The following is a 15361-nucleotide window of genomic DNA, read 5'->3' as shown; positions in this document are numbered from 1 at the left end:
TATAATTATATTGCATATATAATAATAAGCTATTTACTGTGTGGTTCATTGCAATAAGAGAGTAAAGTAGAAAGAAGAATAAAATGCCTCTCTTGATAAATGCATGTTTTAATCTTTTACCTGATAACTCCTAAAATCTTAAAAAATTCATAAAGACAAATATCTGATATGTGTCTATTGAAATAGTAATAGGAGTCACATTTTACTTTTAATAGTTAATAATTTAAATCCAAAAATATCTTTAAAAAACAATAGAAAGAATGATAAAGTCCAGTCATTGCTCTGTTGCTTTACTCAGTTTTGTCATGTCCCCTCAGCTTTAATATCAGCTTTTGTGTGTGTGTGTGTGTGTGAAGAGAGATATTTGTTTGAAGAAATTTGAAAGGTAGAGTATAATGTCTTAGAAGAAAAGTACACAGGTGAATTGAGTAGTTTTAGAAAGAATGAACAAATATAGGCGATGAAAGCAGTCTGTCCCATGAGTAGAGTGGAAAATGAACACAAGAGGCAACAGTGAAAACAAAAACAAGAAACTGATGTTCAAGAAAAAAGTGAATAATACAATTTTAGATTTTAATCATATACAAATAATTCATTGAATTGCCCATCCAAACATTTAAATTTTGTGTTCAATCTTCATAAGCCATTGTTTATCATTGAAAGGATAGTAGATTTTTATATTGGAAACCATGTTAATGTTTGGATTATTTTAGTTTCCACGCCTGCTTTTACAAAGGTACACTTTTATTTGATGTGGGTTAAGTAGTCATTTACCTCACCATCTGTGTCTCTTTTTTTCATGATCTCATGATGGAGCTCACCCTTTCTTGTTTTTAATCTTTAGTATAACATACATAAAGATCAGTACAGAAGCTGTGATAACGTCTCTGCCAAATCATCAGATAGTGATGTCAGTGATGTGTCCGCCATTTCCCGAACCAGCAGTGCCTCACGCCTCAGCAGCACAAGCTTTATGTCAGAGCAATCTGAGCGCCCCAGGGGTAGAATCAGGTGAGTTGGCAATGCTGTTTATACTAACTGGATCTTTATCCATGGTATAAAATGTGACTAGCTTCCAGAATATTCTTTCTTGGATAGAGTTTAGTTCAACTAGCAGAAACATCTCATTAAAATAACTTGGTGGGTTGAACATTTTCTAAATTCTGTGTAGTATGACTAACAAAATGTTAGGTTCTACCTATTATCAGATATTCTTCATTATTATAGTCATGAGTTTAGAGGTTCCTCAGTCACATTTGTAGGCATTTCTTTTAATATGATGAAATCCACAGAATATCCTTACATCCAATGTCAGGAAGCTCTTTCTGTAAAGGGCCACATGGTAAATACATCAAGCTTTGCAAGACAGTATCAGCCATATCTATCAACTGTGTCATCGTACTGTGAAAACCATACAAATAAATGCATGTGGCTGTCTTCCTTCCTATCTAGCTGTCTCCAAATGCAGAGAGCAAACTATATTTTCCCAGTTGAGTGTAGTGTGCCCACCTCTACTTTAATCCCATGATGGTTGGTCTATTTTCAGGATAGGGTGTACTGGATATGATAACAAAATACACATTCCTAGTTCATATTATGTTAGTTGTATGTCAGAAATTTTCATCAGCTTCATTAATCACCCATAGTGCTCTTGTGTTATCACAAGGCACATACCATACTTGAAAGGGAAAAGACCTCAGACCTTCAGATACTATCTAAAGTAAAGCAGACTGATTGTGGACAAAGCATATTTTATATTTGTTCTTCAAAAGTTTGCAAAAATATATTTCATGCAAGGAGTTTTAGGACTGATGAGAATTCCAAATACAGATGTTAAAAATAGGAACAAATACCTATTATTATTATTATTACAAATACCTGATATTATTGCACATTTTGATGTTCAAAAAATATATTCCTAAGACTCTTTCTTCCTGGATTTCCCTACACGTATGTTGTCCGTTGAAACAAATTAAAAGTAGCCATCTTCCAGTTAGTTAGCAGTTTCATAGTCTTATAAAAATCTACTTGAGAAGTTTCAACTGAGTTTTTAGGACTAAACAATAAAAAGGAACTTTAGGCAGTTTAACAAAAAGGGCCTATGATTTTGCAAAAAGAGAACAGGAAGAAACTACATGCTGGTGTATTGAAGCCTGTTTTACTCTGTGGAGAAAATGACAGCTTAACAAATCACACTCTGTGTCATGACAAGAAGCAAAAGGTAGAGTACCTCTCACTTCTTTGATTCATAAGAATTTTTTTATTTGTTGAAAGTGATGGAGAGAAATGCAGACCTAAAAAAGGGTACAAATGAATTTTTTATTGATAAGCCCATTTTCTTTAAGCATGTTCCTGTTTTCTACTTTCCCTTTTCTGTAGCTTAAAATCCACAAGAACTGTGAGTTTGTTTTATGTAAGTGGATTATGTATATTTCCACACTAGAGCTGGTAGCTAAACAAGTTTCCTCTTAAGGGAGATAGTTTTCCTGTAATCCCAGTCTTTGTCATTGATTCTCCATGTATGTACACATTTGATCCTCTAAGAATAATGAGGATGAATAGAGGGAAAGTGAGATACTGGAAGAGATGAGTCAGACACTCAGAGGCTAGTTATCTTTTCATATACATTCTTCTCCCTACATATGCCCATAGGAGCAAAAGTATGTGCATGCACGCGCACACACACACACACACACACACACACACACACACACCCAACAGACTTTACATAGCTATTTTCCCTCCAGCATCCACATTATGGCAAAATACTGAGAGTTAATGGTTTTGGAATGGGGAAAAGAAGACAGAACAAAGTGACCTCAGTATAAAAACATCAAAATACTACGTCTCAGTGTTATAGAACAAAGACTTCAGGCCTTTCAGCTATAAATATCTCCTACTTTCCTAGCTAACACCATGAAGAATGAATGTCCTCAATGTATTACTTTATATTTTAGTAGCTAACATCTGCATAGGTTTTATAATTTTGTAAATTCAAGTTTGTGGTTAAAATGAACAAAGTTGAATGATTTATTTGTCATAATAAGTATCAGCACATTTTGAGTTCCCATCCTGTGTAAGGATTTTTTTAAAATAAAATTACATTAAAATATAATATTTAGGACACATACTAAAGCAGGTTATGGCTTACTTAAGAATTTATAACCTATTTTTAAACTTTTTATTGGTGCATCATAATTATACATAATAGTGGGGCTCATTGTGACATTCATATATACATAAAACATCTTGTTCCATTTCATTCTCCAGGACTTCTTTCTTCGTCTCTTCCTCCTTCCCCCAATACCCTTTCTACTCTGATGATTGCCCTTCTGTTTCATGAGATCCTATCCCCTCATTTTTTTGTCTAGTTTCCACACTATGAGAGAAAACATAACCCTTGACCTCCAGTTCTATTCATTCTCCTGCAAATCACTTAATTTCTTCTTATTTTGATACTTTTAAAAATTTGTTCTAGTTAGTTATACAATACAGCAGAATGCATTTTGCATAATTTCTTCTTTATGGCTGAGTAAAGCTCCATTATGTATATATACCACATTGTCTTTATCTTTTCATCTATTGATGTTCACCCAGGCTGGTTCCATGACTTGGCTATTGTAAATTGTGCTGCTACAAATATGAGTATTCATGTATTGCTCTAGTATGCTGACTTTAGTTCCTTAGAATAAATACCAAGAGGTACTATAGCAGGGTCAAATAATGGTTTCATACCTGGTCTTTTGAGCAACCTCCATACCGATTTCTGTAGTGTTTGTACTAATTACAGTCCCACTAATAGCATACAAATGCTGCTTTTTCATGCATCCTCACTAGCATTTACTATTATTATATTCTTGATGATTGCCATTGAAACTCTCATGAGATGAAATCTCAATGTAGTTTTGATTTCCTGATTGTTAATGACATTGATCTTTTTTAAAATATATTTGTTGACCATTTGTATTTCTTATTTTGATAAATGTTCATCTGTCCATTCATTGGGTTATTAGTTTTCTTGTTGTTGTTGTTTGTGGTGCTAAGTTTTTGAGTTCTTCACATATTCTGGATATTAATCCTCTGTCAGAAGAGTGGCTAGCAGAGGATTCAGGCTGTTTTGTTCTAGCAGTTGCAGAGTTTCTGGTCTAATTCCTGTGTCTTTGATCCACTTTGAATTGACTTTTGTGCAGTATGAGGGATAGGGATTGGGTTTTATTCTTCCACATTTGGATATACAGGTTCCCAGAACCATTGGTTAAAAACACTGTCTTTAATATATACACACTGAAAAAAAAAAAAAAAGAAACACCTATTTTTAGGATCTGGTTCCTTGTCTATATCTGACATATGTCACAAATGGCATAAGAAGTGTTTTATTATCCATTGCTTTGAATAAACATTAATTTGGAAGACAATGAAAGTATTTAGAATATGATATAGCATTCCCTAAAGCTGAGGTTTAATGCTTTAAAAGTTAATATAGTACCCAGTGTTCTCAGGAGGGATGGTAAAAAAAAAAACCAAAAATACCGTATGATATGGCCTCATTCTTTTCTTATAATATCATGGTATGTAGTCACTCATAATACCAGTATTTTCCAAATAGGGCTTAGTACATTTTCCTCCTAATAATTCACCCTAAATATTTTTGTTTTTAAGATTTTGTGTTTTGTGTTTTGGATATTGGTTATTACATCAAACTTGTCCATTCAGGAAAGTTTTGTTTAAATTGAAAATTGACATCCCTTTTCTCCAGAGGCACCCACCCAGGGTGAACTGCTTAATTTGAAGTGGTTCAATGCCCCCCCCCCTTTTTTTTTTTTGTATTGGGAATTGAACCCAGGGGTGCTTAACCACTGAGCTATATCTTCAGCCCTTTTTTTATATTTTATTTAGAGACAGGGTCTTGAGGAGTTGCTTAGGGTCTCACTAAGTTGCTGAGGCTGGCTTTGAACTTACAGTTCTCCTGCCTCAGCCTCCAGAGCCACTGTGATTGCAGACATGCACCACTATGCCCGTCTTGTTTTTCACTCTTGATTGACTGAATAGTTCATTTAAAATGGTCCAAAATATATCTTAGGTTTTCAGTTTAAGTTTACTGAGAAAGTTGTAGTATGAAAATACAAAAGAGCATAATGTTTGCATAGAGTAAGTAAACTTTAAATTAAAAATTATTCTGTAAACTTGTTGAAATGGACTAAAAATGATTCACACAAACTTAAGAATGATTCTTACAATATATAATCAACCCTGCGTGCTTCAGAATAATAAGTATAAGTAAAGATTTGAGATTCTTAGTGGTTTTTTTTTCAGATTTGTTCTTACAATTTGAATTCAATATTTGCTTAAATAAATATTTCTAAAAGAATATTTTTGCATTCAAATATAAAATATGCAGTGCATATTAGTAAATATGGCATAATTGATAATAAAAATGCATGTGTAATAAAAGCCAGGAATAATTATATTGTGTTTCTGTTTATTTTTATATCTAAAGAAGATTTTTAAAAAATATATTCATTTCCAAAATGAGCTTTTCATGGCATAGGTCTGAATTTTTCATCTTCGTCATTTATCTTTTTCATTCAAGGCAGACAAATTTCAGGTATTTAATAAAAAATCATGCCTTAAAAGCAAATGTAGACATAATCCTAAACTTGCTCCCAGACAATTATTTTAGAAGGTTTATCCAAAACCAACAATTTTTCAGCAGCATTTAAGTTTGTAACACATGTTCTCTAGGCTTTAGCGAATTTAACTTGTATTCCTAAGTGAATGTCAGTAAACAAACTCATAAGACAAGTCTTATGCAAATAGTTTCATTTTCTTTTATCATATCCTTTGGGAGGAATATCATCAAAGCAATTACTACACTCATAATTTGAAAGATATGAAAGGATTAAGAGAAGTTATCTTCCATGGCAAATAGTAACCTTAAGACTATAAATTTACTAAAATGTGGCATTTGATGTCAGTATAATAATATGTAATCATATGCTAGCAGGAATGTTTTATTTATTTGGGTATTTTTAAACAGCATAGCTTACATTTTTAAAAAATTTTAAAGATTGTAGAAAAAAATGCAAACGTTAATGTTAATGAAAAGTTGTTAGTTATGTTTGAAAATGTTATAAAAATAATTTCATATGCCCCTTATTTCATTATAATTCTTTAATGCAGTAAGAAAACACCAAAAACCTTTAAAATAATCTTTAGGTGTTTTATTATTGTATATGGAATTATCTTAACTGTGGAATCACTTGACAATGGGCCTCATACATGCTAGTCAATCACTCTACCACTGAACTAAACCCCAGCCCCTTTTTAAAAAAAATTCATTTTGAGGCAGGATCTCTCTATATTGTCCAGGATGGCCTAGATCCTTCTGTTTCAGCCTCCTAGATAATTGGAATTACAGGTGTGCACTACTGTGCTTAACTATCATTTACCATTTTAATTTCTCAAAATGAATAAATGAAAATTTTATGTGCCAATTAGTTTGCCTACTGACATCAAATGTACTCAAGAGTAAACAAAAGGGGTTATGTTATTTTATTTTACTTTATTTAAACTATCCAGACTTAACTTTTCATGCATGCCTGTTATACTATGGAAACAAAGTTTGTAAAGATCTGCAAAGTACTGAAAAGGAGAGGGTAATATCATAGAAGTTAGATAAAAAGAACCTGAATCTGAACACAGTGAAAATATTTCATAATTAAATATCTAAGAAAAAATATATTTTAGTGATCTTCTGGTATCTTAATAGTTTAAGGTTGTTAAGCCATTGCCACCTTAATTTCCTGTGAATAAATTAAAGATGGAAAGAATATCATATATACCCTCTAAAATAGAGGTAAATAGAGAAATAATTCACTTTACCATACTTATTGCTATATAATACTAAATCAACTTTGTGCTGCATACCTAAATTATTATACCATGCCATATTCATGACAAGACATTGCTTGAACTATGAAGATAAATAAATGGTCTTGATAATAGTTGGTTACAGAATGTTTGAAATAGGTGAGTAACTTCTGGTTAAGTTCTTCCTTGCTAACAATTTACGACTATTTTTAAGTGAAGCAGAGCCGGTACAGTTTGAAACAGCCCCATCAGATTTTTTTTTTTTTTTTTAGTTATACATGGACACATCTTTATTTTGTTTATTTATTTCTATGTGGTGCTGAGAATTGAACCCAGTGCCTCACATGTGTGAAGCAAGTGCTCTGCAACTGAACCACAACCTCAGCCCCAGCTTTGTTTTTAATCCTCGTATTCTGTCAGTTTATTATAGATTAGCTAATATGGAGATAGAAAAGTCAATGATTGCCAGGAACAGTGGTGCATGCCTGTAATCCCAGCAGCTCAGAAGGGTGTGGCAGGAGGACTGCAAGTACAAAGCAAACCTCAGTCAAAGCGAGGTGCTAAGCAACTCAGAGAAAACCTGTCTCTAAATAAAATACAAAATAGTTCTTGGGATGTGGCTCAGTGGTCAAGTGTCCATGAGTTCAATCTCCAGTAACAACAACAACAGCAAAAAAAAAAAAAAAAAAAAGCCAGTGATTTACTTACTATACAGTACATATTGAAAATGGACAGTTACATGAAGTTTTCAAAATTTGAAATAAACCAGGAATATCTTATCAATATGGTGTTATTTGCAGAAATAATAATTATATCTTAGTGACTGCTTCTGCTTTTTAGGGGAAACATTGCTATAAATTGTTTATGGGATTTAAAAAATACATTGTAATGTTTCACTGTTTATAGAAATCTGCCTCCCAATAGCTTTATTTCCTTTGTTGCAAATGGAATTATATTATTTTTGTAACAATTTGAGTTTCCCATAAGCCAGTCATCCTGCCATAGGATAGTTAATAGGGGATCAAGCATCCTTAATATAGCTGGTTTGTGGTATAATTATAATACATTATAGATAAAGGGCAAATAGTGGTTCTTAAGAAAGTCTTTATGGGATTTGAAAGTTTATTTATATATTGGAGAACTGATTGCTAATTATAAACTAGCAGTATTTTATCAATTGATAAGTCATCATTTTAATGGCCCCATGCATGAACTTAAATTATCAACATTAAATACTTACTTCTTAGACAAATATTCATATACCTGTAGCTATTAACCTATTATTCACAATAGCTAGAATATCCTTTCACTCTGAACCAGTGCTTTAAAAACTTCACCTGTTTCATTTGCCACTTGCATATTTTTCAGTAACATATATATTTAAAATATTGTAATTTATTAAATTTATCTTATATGTAGTATTATGATAAGTGATTTACATGGGATTTACATTAACATTACATTAACAATATCATCTTTCTTAGAGTACTATCATATCATTGTTAATCTCATTTTCCAAATAAAGTTGAAGCAATAAAAAATAAAATTGAAGCAACCTATAAATTCACAGGGCCAGTAAGTAAAGCCAAAATTGATAGCCTGCCAGCCCACTCCAAAACACTTTCTTCTATTTAACCTAAACTATTTTGATAATTTATAGTATAACATTTAAGATACACATAAGGTATAAATAATAAAAAATGCTCATGTACCTATTGCCATCCCTAAAATGTCAAATATTACCATTATGACTGCATCTCTATTACTTCCTCCAGCCAGACCCACCTCCCTATGTCAGGAGAAATCGGCCAGTTCTGTTCTTTGTTAAATCTTCATAAACTCAATGTCTGTATCTGGCCTTCATTTATGTGTCTAGCATCTATTTTAATACCAATAACATTACAATAATTACTCGTGTTTATTGGTAAACTCATAATGGTACCACAGTAGGTATGGCAGTTTTCTTCATCTCATTCTCACTATCATGATTAGTGTTATTTCTTTTTTTGTACTTTAGTCTTACATAAATTTTACAATAAGTACAATAAGTTTTACAATAAACCCTTGGTCTGAACTATATTAAATGTATAAATTTGATTTGAGGGAAATTGTTATCTTTAGAAGATTGAGTCTTTCATTGTATATTTCTTCATTAATTTTTACTTTCTTTAATGTCTTTTCAGTTAAGTTTTAAAATGTTCTCTAAAAAGTTTATATGTGAGTAATTGTTGTGGTAGTTTTACATACCATGTATTTTTATACTGTTATGAATGTCTTTTTTCATATTTTCTGCATAATACTCTTTTATACGAATAAAATTATTTTCTGTATTTTCTAATATTATTATTTAAGTCTTTTTTCTTGAAATATTGTTTTTTCTGTCTCTCATCAATTTTGATTTATAACATGTTCATTTTTGTATAATTCTAAGTATATTTAAATTTCATCACATTTTATTCCCTTTTTCATTAATTATCTGGAAGTCAATCTCAATTTCCAAAGGTATAGATTTTTGTTGCTTATCTCTAACTTGATTACCTTTCTGACATTGTAATCAGTGTTTTGTCTGGCACTGATTATTTGAAGTTTTTGAAGTTCTACTTATTATCTTTGATCATTTTTGTAAACATTATATATGTGCTTGAGATAAATGGCTATCTCTAATTGTTAAACATATGGTTATTTATATTTTCAATACAAGAAGCTCATTTACATTGTTCTAAATTTCTGTTGCTTTACTAGTGTTATTGCCTTTTTCATCTGGTATTTACTCAGAATGCTCATTTAAAATCTTTTCAACTATGACTGAGAATTTGTTAACTTCTCTTTTATTCTATCCATTTTTCTTTACATAAGATTATATAATCAGGTTCCAGTTCAGAACTCTTCTATCAAATTTTAACTTTTTCATCATCACCTAGTAAATCTCTTTATCCCTAAGAATATTTTTTTTGCCTTAAGTCTGTTTTGTCTTACAGACAGAAACAGAAGCTTTTTTAAATGTATTCAGTATAATTCTGCACATCCATCTTTTACATCAACCTTTCTGTGACCAAATGTTTCAGTTTTATCTTTTAAACAACATTTGATTGGATTTAATTGTTTCCTTCAAATTTCACAGTTTCCAATTGTGTAGTAGTCTAGCTTATTGATTTGTGTTTATATTGATTTCCAATGGATTTGAAATTATTTCTGCTATCTTTTTTCTGCTTTCATTTTTTCTTATTATTCCAGTATTTCCTCTTTCCTAGTTGGTTTTTAATGGAATTATTATTTAATTTCTTCCCCTTTATTACTCTAAAACTATAGTATTTCTAAGTTTTACTGCCTAATTTAGTGTCTCAAGTACTATATTTAGGGAAGTAGTAAATTTAAAGTCAATAAATTTTCTTTACTTCCTCCTAGAGAGGAAAAAATATGACTATCATACACTTTAGTTCTACTGGTATCCCTGCACCATTTACATATTTTCTCAGTGTTTTAATTATAAGTTGTTTTCTCTCTTGCATTATGGCCTACTGTTTTTCTTTCAGTTGTTTATATTGACCCACATACTTTCTACTTTTTTTCCCCCAAACTGTTCCTGATGTATCTTAGACATTCATTCTGGGATCATTCATCTTCCTGAAAAATTGTTCATTAGAAATTCTACCAATGAGGGTTCTGAGACTTAGTTCTTGGACTGAGACACATGCTTTTCCTTATTGTTCTTTAAGGTTCTGGTTCATGCAGGGATTTTGGTTATAACTCCTCACAAGGCATGGACCCAAACTCTAAACTTCTCATCTGAAAATTCTACCAAGATATTTATCATTCACTTACCAACCTGTTCTCAACTCCGTTTTGCTCTTTTGGTTAAGGGGATATGCCTTTCTTTCTTGTGTGCTCAAGTTTCTATTTTAACTGAGTCTATTTGCAACTGTCTTTTTTTTTTTTTAAGAGAGAGAGAGAGGACTTTTTAAAAAAAAAATCAGAATTTTATTAGTTGCTCAGAACATTACATTGATCTTGACATATCATATATCATACATTTGTTTCAATGGGGTATGAATTCTTATTTTTCCCACGTGTACAGATTGCAGGGTCACGTTAATTATACAGCCACATTTATACATACTGCCAAACTAGTGTCTGTTGTATTCTGCTGCCCTTCCTATCCCCTTCCTATCCCCCCTCCCCTCCCCCCCCTCTACCCTATCTACCATAACTCATTTCTCTCACTCTCTCTTATTTTTTTTCCTCCCCTTTGCCTCACATCCTCTTTATGTATTTTTGTATACAATGTGGGTCTCCTTCCCTCTTCCGTGCAATTCCCCCTGAGAGAGGATTTTTTAATATTTTCGGTGGACACAACATCTTTATTTTATTTTATTTTATGTGGTGCTGAGGATCAAACCCAGAGCCCTGTGCCTGCCAGGCAAGCGCGTTACCGCTTGAGCCACATCTCCAGCCCATATTTGCAATTTTCCCATCACTTTTAGGCATTTGGGAATGAAATAATTTTTTTTTTTTAGAATATGTCATCTACCGCCCTGCCAAAAATAGAAGTTCATATTTAAAGTGCTACTGTTTTCCTGATTTTTTATAAGAATGTATTTACTTAAAAATTTTACTTATTTAAAAAGGAAATTAATACATAGGAAAAACTTGTAGGTTTTCATGAAAAGTAAAAAGAGACACAGCCCAAGAGGCTTTATCTCAAGTTAGAGAGTCAGTGCCAAGGCAGCACATGCAACTTGAGTCTTGAACTGGAGATGAGATCTATAGAACTAGAGATGCGATCTATAGAAAAATAGCAATCAGGAACATAGAGTGGGTAGGTGAAGATAGCTGGAGGTTCAAAAACTCCCAGGAAAGAAGGATGCTCCTGCAAAAATAGAACAGTTTGAGTCATGAGGAATAATGGAAGCTAGGGAATGGAGAACTAATGGGAGGGGGAAAGGTAGATGTAGCTCATACTGAGGAAGAGATTCTGGGGACTCAAGGATGTTGAAATTTAAAGGCGAAGGATGGCTGAGATTAAAAGAGTTGTTAGTGATAACTGAATAAAGAGCATGATGCAATCAAATATCCCATGACAAGACAGTTCAAGATCTGCCAGCTTTCTCCTACAAACTGCTCTCCACCTGGATGCCAATCTTTGGTTTGGTCAGCTATGACTTTGTACTAGTAGAGTTACCTTAGGGACAGGGAAAAGAACCCATGGAGGAAAAAGAAAATGCTACAGGATGAGAAGGACAATTAGCTTGCAGTAATCCAGAAACTCCAACTAAAGCAGATCTATTAATATTTGTTTTACATATCAAAGATTGGTGAAATATCTTATTTTTAGAAAGGGCAGTAATTGCTGCTTTAAAAACATAATTTCAAACCAGAATCTGGCACAATTAATTTTAGTGCCATGATTTTTAAGGAAAAAAGTAAAATATGAATTGTGGTTCTAATTTTTAATTTTCAACTTTTCTTGAATTCAGATAGCATCATAATTTAACTGAAAGATAATAAAATATATAGTGAGTCTTCAGTATACTACACAACGCAACAACTATAATTTCAAAGAAGAAGAAATCTAGTATACGGGTCTGTATTCGTCTCAGTTGGTCAGTTTTCCTGCTATGTATTTTGGTGCTTGGGGTAAATGAAATATTTTTCACTCCCTTTTAAAAGTTTTAGTTTTACATAGTACGATGTAGATTGTTCAGAGAAATATATTTTATTTCCAAGCTCATTGCTTCAGCTTTCATAGTTAATAGACTTTATACCACTCTTGGAATCTGCTAATTTAAAGCAATATAGTAAAAATTTTAGAATATCTTTTCTTTATCATTTTATTTATTAAGAAAATAATCATTTAGAGCTATATGTTTTTACTCATTTCAATATATGATTACCTTGATCTCAACTAGCCTGTCTTAAAGCATAGGTGTTGTAACCAATCACAGATTAATTTAAAAATTTATTAACTGAATACATATTATAAATACAGCAGAATCAAATAGGCAGAGACCCCAAGAGGATATAAATACTGCTTTCCTATAATTAGTGGAAATATTTCTATAGCTATCTAAACCATCCAAAATAATTACTCTTTTTTGTTCCTTTGTATGCTATAATAGATAAATTAAGAAAGCATTGTGTGTGTGTTCATCTTTAATTTTATGACTTTATCATTTGAAAGTCGCTTATACAAATTTTGTGATATATATGTTATTTTTTATGATTGGTTTTCACTGAATATTGTACACTGGCTTTTGAAAACCTGTATTTATGTGTATGTGTATATACATATGTATGTGTGAATATTTGTAATAGCATTTATATTGGAAATACATGACAATATATATATTCAACTGCTGTAGTTATTAAAATTTCTTAAAAAGCATTTCTTAGGACAAATATAAATGTAATATTGGCTTGTTTAGGACATGAACAGAATGATGATATTCTTTCCATGTCATTATCTATTTAGTTCCCAATTCAAAAACCTCAAAGTGAACTTAATTTTCAACTTTCCCCAATTTTCCTTTTAATTCAGTGTTTCTTAGTCTCTCTCTCTCTCTCTCTCTCTCTCTCTCTCTCTCTCTCTCTCTCTCTCCACCCCTCACCTCCCGCCCTCCCTTTCTTTGTTGTCAACCCCATAAGGAACATGTAGATTTTTTTTATGATTGCCCTCCCCATCTGAAATTTAATACCATTGATTCACCATATCCATTCTGTACTGTAACTCTTTGGAGGACCACTAACCATTTCATTAGCTAAGATTTTTCATTTCCCTTTTCCTACTGTGAGTTCATAGTTAACATTTTGGGGCAATATTCAGGCATACAAATTCACTTGAGTCATCAAATCTTGTTGATTTTACTTCCCAGACAGACCTCATGACTACAGATTTAAGATTGCAAATGACCAGTGTCTTAATCCTCTCTAATTTTGTAATAAATATCAAAAAACATCTCTAAATGTGAAACTAGGAGCCAGACACATCCCTAAATTGCAAATGATATAAAAAATAGTTTTCAAATTCAGTGTAATCTAAATCAAAATAAGTGGAAATACCATTAGTAAGTGATGACTTAAAGCAGCTATTTACGAATAGAATGTTCAGTTTTCTAAAATAAATGTCATCACCTTGAAAGCCCAAGGAAAAATGCCCAGCTAGAATCTGTGATGACTGGGAAAAGTTTTCAGTCCTGGATTACCTTGAAACACACTCGTACACTTTGAATATCAAACACCATGGACTCTAACAGAAACATCCCAGGTCTGCCAGTCTGTGGCAGAAGCACAGGAGGACTGTACATAGCAATTGAAGCGGCAAGAGTTATTCAACATAGTTTGTAAAACAATGAATTGCTGTAACACAATTATAGCACATGCATATTCATTACATTATTAACCATATGAAGATTTTGATAACAATGTAACTAACAGATTTGATATTTCTATCTTTATTTAAATATAAGCAATTTTATGACAGTCTCGCAGATCCAGGCATGGCAGTATAGCTTGTATAAGAATAACTTTCCCAGGTATCAAACTACAAAAGACAGTTGAGAACAATAAACAAAAAACTGTTGGAAGGTATTCAAGAGCAACAAAACAGGCAGGAATTTGACGAACTCCAGTCACTGGGAAAAAAGGGGAAAACTTATAAGGTAAGTGTTAAGTTTACCCTAGTTTTCTCTGAAGGTACTTAGCAATTGTGAGTATGGGAAAACTCAGAGAACAGTGGTAAGAGACTGAAATGACTGAGTAGAAATTTTGAGTGAAGGACTTCTAATTTTGCCAGATTCCCCTAAAGTACTTTGTTGACTAATGAGTTAAGCACACTCAGGGAAAGATTCCAAGAAACCAAACAAAAACCAACTGCTGGAAGGCTGAGGAGCTAGGCACAGATTCCAGCAGCTCCCAGGTGCTAGGGAGACATATTGAACTCCAAGTCCCACAAAGCTAGAGGGGCCTGATAAACACACCTTCAGTTTCATGTACAAATCTGAGAAGAACCAAACTCTGAGAGTGACACTAACACTGCAGAACTTTAAACCAACTCTATACAGAAAGAAGATTAAATCCATCTGTTTTTGGTACTGGGGATTTATTCAAGGAGCACTTTTACCACTGAGCCACATCCCCAGTCCTTTTCTTTTTTTTTTAATTTTTAATTTTTATTTTTAATTTGAAGTCAGGGTCTCAGTTGGTAAGTTGCTGAGGGTGTCCTTGAATTTGTGGTCTTCCTGTCTCAGCCTCCTAAGTTGCTGGGATTACAGGCATGCTTCACCATGCCTGGCTTGGAATCAGTTTTTTTTTTTTTTTTTTTTAATTAAATGACAATTATAAAATTTAAAAGTACAAAATAATTTAATCTATGTCTTTGATGGAATATTATAAACAGAAAAATAAAATTTAGCTGGTCAGTAGAAAGACTATAAATCAAGGCACAGAGAAATCAGGAGACAAATTGGAGAAGACAGTAAGATATGGAATTGGTAAA

At 32.4% G+C, this 15361-nt stretch overlaps 1 protein-coding gene across 41 annotated transcripts in view; it reads left to right on the top strand.

The window, feature by feature from the left end:
* Positions 1–15361, top strand: part of Rims1 (regulating synaptic membrane exocytosis 1) — a 451978-nt gene that overhangs the window by 363487 nt on the left and 73130 nt on the right. For 27 of the 41 annotated variants that reach the window (XM_071613918.1, XM_027928014.2, XM_027928042.2 and 24 more), the window contains one exon: positions 845–1011. The exons of the other annotated variants lie outside the window; for them this stretch is intronic. In XM_071613918.1, the coding sequence (XP_071470019.1) occupies positions 845–1011 (167 nt within the window). The remainder of the gene's footprint in view (positions 1–844; positions 1012–15361) is intronic. 41 annotated transcript variants of the gene reach the window in all.

The sequence above is a fragment of the Marmota flaviventris genome, chromosome 6, assembly GCF_047511675.1.
Source record: "Marmota flaviventris isolate mMarFla1 chromosome 6, mMarFla1.hap1, whole genome shotgun sequence".
Classification (NCBI taxonomy): domain Eukaryota; kingdom Metazoa; phylum Chordata; class Mammalia; order Rodentia; family Sciuridae; genus Marmota; species Marmota flaviventris.
This window is presented reverse-complemented; position numbering and strand designations above follow the sequence as displayed.